Source organism: Montipora foliosa, chromosome 11 (genome assembly GCF_036669935.1).
Source record: "Montipora foliosa isolate CH-2021 chromosome 11, ASM3666993v2, whole genome shotgun sequence".
Lineage (NCBI taxonomy): Eukaryota > Metazoa > Cnidaria > Anthozoa > Scleractinia > Acroporidae > Montipora > Montipora foliosa.
Genome location: NC_090879.1, coordinates 34,697,737 through 34,707,690, shown reverse-complemented (window position 1 = coordinate 34,707,690; position 9,954 = coordinate 34,697,737). Strand labels below are relative to the sequence as shown.

The 9,954-nt window shown below is 39.3% G+C and overlaps 1 protein-coding gene across 1 annotated transcript; it reads right to left on the bottom strand.

The window, feature by feature from the left end:
* Window positions 1-4,147: 4,147 nt before the first annotated feature.
* On the bottom strand, window positions 4,148-9,894 carry LOC137976000 (serine/arginine-rich splicing factor 6-like). Its single transcript, XM_068823243.1, has 7 exons — window positions 9,591-9,894; window positions 9,257-9,327; window positions 7,407-7,478; window positions 6,836-6,905; window positions 5,702-5,775; window positions 5,457-5,550; window positions 4,148-4,804 (listed from the first exon to the last, which is right to left on the bottom strand). Exons 1-7 carry the CDS (start codon window positions 9,711-9,713, stop codon window positions 4,448-4,450), a joined length of 861 nt encoding a protein of 286 aa, XP_068679344.1. The 5' UTR covers window positions 9,714-9,894; the 3' UTR covers window positions 4,148-4,447.
* Window positions 9,895-9,954: the final 60 nt, after the last annotated feature.

Sequence of the window (9,954 nt, the reverse complement as noted above, 5' to 3'; positions counted from 1 at the left end):
TGTCTGCAGAAAGTTGTCAAAAAATAAATATGAATAGGTCTTTGTGCCATAAATATATTTCATATCTTGTCAGTGGGTTGTCAGGAATGTTGTACGTGTGAGCGAAATCACTAAATAAAATTAGATTTTTTACCCACTTTTGACCTAAAAATGGCAAATTTAGTATGACAGTGCTCCTTTAAAGGGGTGCTTAAAACACCTTCCTGGAAAGTTGGTTATGCCATTCTAATGAGGCCTAACAAGGCCGAGACAGCTGTCCGTGGTTGACAATAGGACATTTGCATGATGACGCCATTTGACTACAAGTACTAAAATCCTTCAGGTTTTGCTTGTTCCATGCTAATTCGAGCTATTGTTATTTTTACCCCGTTGGGAATGCAAAATCTAAAGAAGAAAAGAGAAAGAAACTGAATTCTGGTAGTTGTAGTCAAATGACGCCATCCTGAAAGTTGTCCATTGACCGGGTGCAATGGCTTTGCAGATGAATGATGTGTTGGCTGCACCGAGTTGGTGTTACGGTGCGTCACCTTCCTCTATTTTTCACTCGTTTTAAAGTCGTAATGCCACTCTAACTCGTCTTGATGGCCCCTACAATAGGTATACCATTCTAATAAAAATCAGCAAGAAAATTGAAATCAGCTAGATGTCCTTTCAAGAATAAAGAACATATTAGCACTGAAATCCCTTTGACTATACACAATATTAGCAGTTCGAGCCAAATTTTTCCCCATGATCTGTTCATTATATGTGCCTTATCTTATTAATTTCTGTTCCTCCTTATGGAATCACTGTTGAAGTATTTAGCTTGAAGCTTGCATTTATCTCCAGTGGTCTTTTGATACTGGCACTCCGGTAAATGATCGTAGCGGGCACAGCCAATCGACGAACCTAGAACATCTTAATTTTCGCCTTCAAAGCAGTAAATAATTATTTTCCCACCTCATTATTTGAAATTCTGAGAGTCCTACCCAAATTAAGGACGGATCCAATTATTGTTACTACACATACCGTTCTGCGCATCTCGAGATGTTCGGATTTCCTTTAGGTGGTGCTTATTAATACAGGGATAAGTTTGCGCGGTTCAAAACTATGCGGAGAAAGCAGATCTTAGCAAGTGCTCTTAATATCCAAAAGAAAATTGCGAGTAACCATGCATTTTTCAGAAATAATTTTAATTATCTCTGAAAAATGATAAAAACCCTTTCGAGCCTCCTTAAAAGGAGGCTCGAAAGGGTTTTTATCTGAGCACGCGCGCGTAAGCCACACACGCAATTCTAAAGCTGTTCGCGTCAGCTCATGATTCTAAATGGTTCACCGGAAATAAAGAAATACCGCTGATTTCGCTCACCTTTCTTCTAATTCTTATACAGATAGAATCATACATCTCCTATTCACGAAAACTACGAAAATTTTGACAAACGATTTGATGGTCACTTAAACTTATAGCTCCACCCGCGAGCCGACTCGAATGAGCTGCTGACGCATGCGTGAATGCTGATCTTGTAACCCCCTCATTTTTCCTGATTTTGCAACTTCACTCGTTTGCTTCCGGACAGCTTTTCTTTTTCATTTTTTGCTGGTTAACTTAAATTTGAAATTTATTTCTTGAAAATTTAAAAAATTTCTGTAGGTGAAAAAAAAAGTTAAGAGACATATGTAAAAAACTGATTTCAATGTAAAACTGACTTACGATTTTTTTTTTAAATTGTTAATATTTTAGAGATTATTTCTAACATTATCAAGTGACGATGTATGAGAAGGTCTGACCGTCCCGTTTTTTCTAGCCACGAACGACAAGCATAAATGAGTTGTTTTTCAATTGAACTCGTTTTGATACTACCACATTTACATTGTTAGATGTCTTTTCCGGTCTTTTCCCTATTAGAGACGGTTAGTTTATGAATCTGGTATACTGACCTATCGTACGAAACGTATACTTCTGGTTTCCGTCTGTAGCTCAAAAACGCCTCGTGTTTATGTTCATTCTCGTCCCCAGAGCATCGAGAGGCTGATCACGAGAACCAGCTGGCTCTGGAGACACAAGATTTCATTGGCTACTTTCCTAACAATAGAAATCGAAAACGGAAATAAAAAATTTCGGTGGGAGAAGTCGCTCATCAATTGTGCATGGCGCGAAATATAAAAAAGAAATGCGAAAATTACAAACGCAACAGGATGGAGGACTTCGTTGAAGACAGCCGTAGATTTTTCAAACTTCTGTAGGTGCTGTAACCATACGGTTTTAACTGGAAACTAACTACCCGGCCTGTCAATATTTTCTGGAACGAAAACAGCTTGGAGTTAATCAAAGCGCTGGAATTTTAATTGCGACGGAAAGTTCAGTGGACGATAGTTTCTCTACAATACTCTGCCGGCCGTGTTTTGATTAACTGAAGTTTGATTAACTGATCCCGCATCAACGCATTTAAAGGCGATGCAAGTAAAACGATCGAGTCACTTACTTCCATCCACGAGTCAAAAACAAACGGCAAAAGCTGAAATATCAAGGATTTTCCAAAGCCAGTGGGCAAGACAACTAAGCCCTTTTTTGTCTCGACTATATTTCTCACTGCGTCTACCTGCGGTTCACGAAGAGAGATCAATTCTAAATTCAAGGAGGCTCAAAACAGTAGAGAGTACCTCAGTGAAGTTGTCCCCTAGCGCAGCCACCATTATGTTCTCACGATTATAGTGGACATTTCAAGATTCGTACACCTAGGACTTCCGAAATCCTGTGTCTCCAGAGCAACTGGTTCTCGTGCTCAGCCCCCAGCGGCAAAGAGGGCCGGGCCGGCTCTGAAGAATACCATTGCACACGGGGCTTTCGCACGAGAAAAATAAGAGCTCTGGAGACATAGTAAACTCACTTTTTTTCATTGGTTACCTTGCGAACAACAAAATCTTGAACCGGGAATAAAAATGGCTGATGTGGCGCGAAGCCGATTGGTAAAATGATCAGAGTAGCTTTGTTTAAAAGTATGATATTACCTATTGTCTATATCTGTTTGACAAGATGACACGTACACCTTAAAATATGTTTTCCGTGTACCTATTACGAGTGAATAAAACCATTTAAAATGGGGGTCACCGTGCTCGTTTCTTCGCAATACGATAATAAATGGATGGCAAAGGGGCAATTTTGGCTTCAAAATGATCATTTTCCGCCAAAGGACTGGGGGGAGTTCCAAAACACCTTCTTATCATGATTGCAGTTAAAAGCTCTTGAAAAGCAAAGGAGGCTTTTGTTGCCCCTCTCTCCACTCGCATAACATTGAAGTCCCAATGTTATGTGCAGTATGAGCTGCGCGATGCAAAACAAGGGAATCACCTTAAGCTCCGTTCAGTGAAGCGAAGTCTTTATTGGTATTCTTTAAGTTAAGGTTATGTGTTCAAGCATCTTAGGACGCTTTCCATTTGACTGAACTGACTGACCAGACCGGGCATTTGGAAGGTCTAACTCTACAACGCCTTCAAAATGACACATACTCCTCCAGAAGAATGCGAGGGATTATCATGCAAGTGTTCCTTCAAATTGTACCATTTTTTCTACAAACTAACCAACGGGTCTGGCCGTTCTTACAAAGGAAGTTTAGTTTTGGTCAGGTCTGACAAAGGAAAGCGCCCTTAGTATAAACGAAGACACTCTTTCAAGACTGAGTGTTGTTACGAAGGTAAAATGAAAGCCCGCGGCAACGAAATAGTCACACTACATTTGAGGTTTCGCAGAGAAAATATTATGCAATTGACCCCATTCACTGACAGACAGACTCAGGGGTGCAGTCCAACTTGTACTCTTCTCTGTGCTTGCGTTAGAGAGACAGCCCATGTTGCCCCTAGTTGTCATACACTTTCAAACACATATGAGCCTGCGAGAATGATGCCTTCTGATATCACGGCAAGGGGAAAACACAGAAATGCCTTTTTTCAATTTTCGTGTCTAAGTGCGTACACATGGGATTTGACGCTAGTCTATTACCAACAAAGAATGTAACAAAGTAACACTGATTTTTGGATTCACTTTGTAGCACGAAGTTGTAACGAATTGCCAGTTATACATCTAACAGGGGATAACCTCTGAGGTCTGCCACCTTTTCGTGGTGTAGACGTTCTCTGATAACATAAAATAAAGAATCACAAAGTATCGATTATTAAAAAAAACTTTATTTAGATAAAGGCGAGCCCGCGTTGAAATTTACAAATGGCATGCAGACAACACACAATGTTAAAAACCAAAATGGATTCCCAATCATAACCAAGCTTTCTGTTGCACGTAATTAAGTTTTCCGACTCTTAATGGCTTATCAGTGACAGCAGAAACATGTTGGTTGGTGGAATGATTCCCCGTAACACGTTGTTTGGTCTGGTAAAGCGACCTGACAAATATCTAGTCGTGCTTTAAGCACCTTTAAAAAAAAATACAGGAAACGGGAATATAAATCTAGATAGTTTACTGAGGATCGGCATCTCCTTCTGCTGAATTTTCGTTGTGATTTTCTCTGGCTTCGGGTTCGGCAGATCCTGCTTTGTCATTTCTTGGTGAACCCGATGCAGAACGTGATCTCGATCTAGACTTTGACTTCTGGGGTGATCTTGAGCGAGATCTTGATTTCGAGCGTGATTTTGACTTCGAACGTGATCTGGAATGTGACTTCCGTCGGGGCGAACGAGACCTTGACCTGGAACGTGAGCGAGATTTGGAGCGATGCCTTTTTGACCGTGAACCAGAGCGAGACCTGGAACGAGATCTTGATCGGGAGCGGCTTCTGGAGCGAGAACGTGAGCGGGAACGAGAACGAGGGCTCTCCTGCAAAAGAGACCATCACAACTTAGCCTTGACACGAATATCTATTCAAGTAAAGTACTTAACCACGGTGATTTTTCTGCCAATTTTACCCCTCAGAATGCAGAGCAGCTCATAGTTAACACTTATTCACAAAAGAGCAGGTAGAGAATATATCCACCACTTTCCCCAACACTGAGGTAAATAATACTAACACAATTATTCACCTCAGGCTTGGTGAATATCGGTGAATAAAAACCTAGACGAACCAATATTCACCTCGCCTTCGGCGAACAATTGTTAAATATCACACAAGTTCAATAATCAGCCGAGTTAATCGATAAAATTGGCTTCTCAGCAACCGAAGCGAGACAGAAGACATTTTTGTTTTTCTCTGCTCTCTCAAAGGTGAATAATTATCACTTGCTATTCACCTCTGAGCTGGCCAATCAGAGAGCACTGTTCACTTGTGTGGTATTATTTACACTAATAGCTCATTATCTCCAAAAAATAATTATTTACCACACAATGGGAAACAAACGAACAAAAATGTAACAGGAACCTTAAAGCTGAAGTCCTCTAAAATGCTTTTGGTGTCTTATGCTCTATTGTTCAAAGCGAAACTTGAGAGTTTTGCACAGATGAGGATGAAGACTAATGATGTCTGCACACTTACATCAACCATCTTGATGCGTTTCCCATTCAACTCCGTCCCATCAAGCTTCCTCATCGCGTTTTTCATGTCCCTCTTGCTTGCAAACTCCAATGTACTACAGAGAAAAATAGCCACTTAAGTAAGACAAGTCGGTACGACATTCAACATTACAGTTAACATTACAGCTTATTTGTTCATTAACATGACCAACGAGAACTGAATCTTGAGATTCCAGTAGCTGTTAGGCACAAACGCTGAAACCTTACCCTTCGCCTTGCCTCTGTTTGTGTGCATCTCCGTATGTCACTTCTCCTGCCTGGCGTGCATAGTCTTTAAGATCCTAATAACAGCAATGACATTTAAGAAACCCACAAACTTACAAGCAATGCTGTTGGCTTCTAAGTGTACATCAGGAATTAACAAGATAGCACTTAGTCAGTGCTTACATGGAGATGTACCACTGTCTAATAAAACAGACCTAACTGTCACTACATCTTTTTCACAACACAAAACTTGTGACAGGAACTAAAGCCAATTCATCTTCACAAAGAAATCTTATGCACTTCCTCTCTGCTTTGTCCTTTTCAAATAGCTTAATAATATGGCTAATGAATCTGGCCAGGAATTTAATTAGGAAGGATCAAAATAATTATGCTGAGAAATTGCAATACTACAGGCTGCTTATGATTTCAGTGGGATCCATCATCTGGGTAAATTTCAAAGCATCAGACATCACTGGCCATGAAGTGCTTTTGCATCATGCCTTCATGAAAACTTGTCTCGTCACAACTGTAAGTATTGACTTCTGATGGCCTCTGAGAATCAAAACCACTCATCCATCAGAGAGGAGCGCATCTTATCATCTATGCATCTGTGAATACCCTCACATCACCCCTCACAAGTGCATCTTGCAACTGAAAATATTTGAAGGAGTAAATAAATACCAAGGTTTTGCTTTTGCTAAAGTTACCCATCTCTTTAAAAAAGTTAAGCATGATCAGGTTTAATACAAATAGGTTCATTGCATTATTGCTTCATGCTTTACAGCATGCAACAGGCACCAGTAAACTGATAAACCCTTCCCTGTGTTTTTATTAAAAACCCAATACAAGACTTCCATTTGGTACTTTGAAGAAGTGGAGGACAAAACAAACAAACTGACTATAATTATTACAGGTTTGACTTGGAATAAATTAATATTTTTAACAAATTTCTCCAGAGGACAAAACAAAAGAAACAAAAGAGCCATTCTATTCATTACAGTTATCAACAATACCAACGACTATATTGGACACTTTATAATGAAAACTCAGGTCTTGGATTCCTGAGAACTGAAAATCACCCCATAGCCAAACCTGAAAAAATTACTGTGAGCAAAGAATTTAAATAAAATCACGAACCTGCCAGCTTATACGGGTTGACAGATTTTCAACAGTCACTCTCCAAGGTGTTCTGACTGGAGGTCCATACCTAAAATACCCAAGGACAGAGAAATTAAAGGGACAGTAACATCACTCATTCAAGAGCTATGAGCCCTGCTCTTGAGAGTGCCTCAGTTTTTTACAACTGTTCAGGATAAATTTGCACAAGTTGTGAAAGGACCAAGGCCGTTTCTTTTCAGGTTGTGTGATACTGACTGTTGCAGGTTACAAATTTTTACGTCTTTAAAAGATAAGCATAAGATGGAAAGTTAAATTGACGAAAACCCTTCAAGGCTGCTGCCTAAGAAAATTTTAAAGGGGCCCTCAGAGCTAAACGCTGAGAACTTAGGAGCCCAACATGTGAAGTGAAAGGTGTTGCTGTGAAAAATTAAGGCGCATAGGGCTATTCTTTGGGAGCCCCAGGCTACCGGGCTCCTGTTAGGCAACAGCCTTGCCCTTCCGTTGTACGATGTATTTGCAAACTTCATAATAACTCATCAAAAATTCATACACAAATTGGGGGACCAAATTGTTACCTTCTATGACTTACTTATCTCGAGCTCTGGATTTACGTCCACCACTGAAACCTCTAGCTGTTCCACGAGAATGCTCCACAAGAATTCTGAAAGCAAGTTACATGAACTTAGAAGCGTACAGACTGTACACACATGAATTGAACTACAACTCAAACGAAAGACAAAAGATTACATTTTCTACAAAATGACACATAATAATAAAGGTATGATTTCTCAAGTCAATGTTATAGATGCAGACAGGAAAAGGTTACAAAGAACACATTTTTATTCCTTCTTTCCAAGAACCATACAACTACAGCTGTACATGTACATGTATGGAATAGATTACCAGCAGAGATGGTGGAATTGCTACTTGTTGAGGTATCATTGGACTTTTTGTATTTTATTCAATTCACTAGTTTTTATACATGCAGATATTCTTACTTCACTTAAAAACACTTTTCATTTCTTATTTATTTATTTATTTATTTATCCAGTTGGTGCGATATTTGTAAAGGGTAACGGGTCGCTCTGCCCCAGAGTTGATCTGCTCCCAGTTTATACCTAATGAGACAGATCCCACTCCTACACACAGCCCAAAACCGAATTATGGTTGATTCGCCTGAATGCCTGTTTGCCCGACAGAGAGTCGTCTGAAGTGAAAGACGATTCACCTGATGATACCAATTAATGATACTAACAACCTTAGGACAAGGAATGTGAATGTCACTTATGAATTTTTTGATTCCTTGTGAAAGAGTCCTTAGTCATTTTGCTCTGGTTTGATAGAAAGTAACATAAATGTTCCGATCAAGTAAATTACCGTCGCTGATAAACAACTCTGTCCACGAATTGAAGTGAAATAAGGTAAGCGATATTTTAAGAATGTCATTTTTTAAATTTAATTTTTACATTCTTTCATAATTAATAGTGTCATTACATTATAATGTTCTGACCAAGACCGATATAACTTATTACAGTGGACACTAAAATCGTAATGTTGGACTGAACCTTAGCCCTTTGACCCCCACGCCGGCCTGAACCGGCTATACTTAGTATTTTACTCTGCGTAACGCCAGACGATTTTACTCTTCAATGGGTTAAGCTGAATGTATCGATGGGTCGCAAATTTGCACCCAATTTTCACCGTGCCACTACGAAATAAAATGGTTAGAAGTTGCCAGCAATGCCTGTAAACGACACGAACCACGCTACTTTAAACAATCGCTACAAATAGACTCAATGTTGAACCAGGTGGGTCATTTTCACAGAACAGTTTTGTTACGATGTTGTATATTTGGGAAACTGTGATGAGATTTTGTTACATTGCTTCGGTTAATCATTCACTTGAAGCCGTTGAGCAAATAAAGTTAAATTCTCCTTTATTTATTGGTTTCATGTTATGATTGTTGTTGTGTACCAATCTAAGTCAATTTACCTGTTCCGGGTGAATAGCCGTCATGCGAAACATCCGAATACCCTCAAGACCACCCTAGAGTTTGATATTCCTCCAGTAACATATATCGTCTATAAGCACTCGTTTTAGTGATTAAGTCAAAGCACTCATTTCAATTATTAGGTCTAAGCAATGATTTTAGAGATGAATAATTAGGCTAAGGTTGGTTAGCAATCATGTAAGATGTAACGGTCATTAAATGTAAGATGCAACAGCCATCAGAATACTGTGGGACTGATCGACCGCAATTCCTGCAAAGATTTTACCGACTAATAAAATGTGGATGTAGATGAAGTCATCCTCTTTGGAGGCAATTAGCACTTATTTTCTTTTACACATCATATCATACATTGAAATACAGATATCACTAAAGCGCTTTAGAATTGATAATCTGCAGAGACACAATAAAATTATAGTGGTTTTTAATACCTTTCTCCCATCATTTCTTTGCCATTACATTCGTACACAGCATCATCCGCATCTCTTGGATCTTCAAATTCCTGTGATCGGAAGTTCACGAAGAAAAGTGTATGAATGAAAACAGTAACTTGTCTGATAAATAAATGAACATTAAATCAACTGATTCTCCTCATCACGAGCATTGCTTTTCGTGTCAGTAAAAAGAGACGCCGCTTAATATTAATTTATGCAATCATCTCAATGGCCATGTGCTCCCAAAACCATTGCAAAATTTTAATCTAAGAAAGACGATTGCCCGCAACATGGGATCAGCTATAAAACAAACGAGATCACAATAACTTACCACGAATCCATATCCATTCTTTAAGTTGATTTCTCGTAACTTTCCGTAGCCGCGGAAAAATTTTTCGATGTCGCGTTCCCTTGTGCCGTAAGGCAGTCTTCCCAAATATACTCGGCAACTCATTCCTAAAACAACTCAACTTCCTTCGAAAAACGAGATCAAGAACTTAACGGAACGCAAGGATGGAGTTGGAAAAATTTTGGTGGTTATACTTGACCAAAATCGGAACTAAATTCTTGCTATTAAACTTCACCAGCGAAGAAAAGGTGATGGACGCCCAAAATGGCGGATACAAGCGAATGATGTAAGCCGACCACGTGATATCGTTTCCTACGCAGGTAGGTACTTTATATATGATACCCTA

Excerpts from the sequence above, each read along its gene's own strand:
- LOC137976000 (XM_068823243.1), bottom strand. The coding sequence starts at position 9,713 with ATGAGTTGCCGAGTATATTTGGGAAGACTGCCTTACGGCACAAGGGAA. Across the intron at positions 6,906-7,406 it reads AAATCCAGAGCTCGAGATAA|GTATGGACCTCCAGTCAGAA; the intron begins GTAAGTCATAGA and ends TGGGTATTTTAG. Across the intron at positions 5,551-5,701 it reads AAACAGAGGCAAGGCGAAGG|TACATTGGAGTTTGCAAGCA; the intron begins GTAAGGTTTCAG and ends TTTTCTCTGTAG.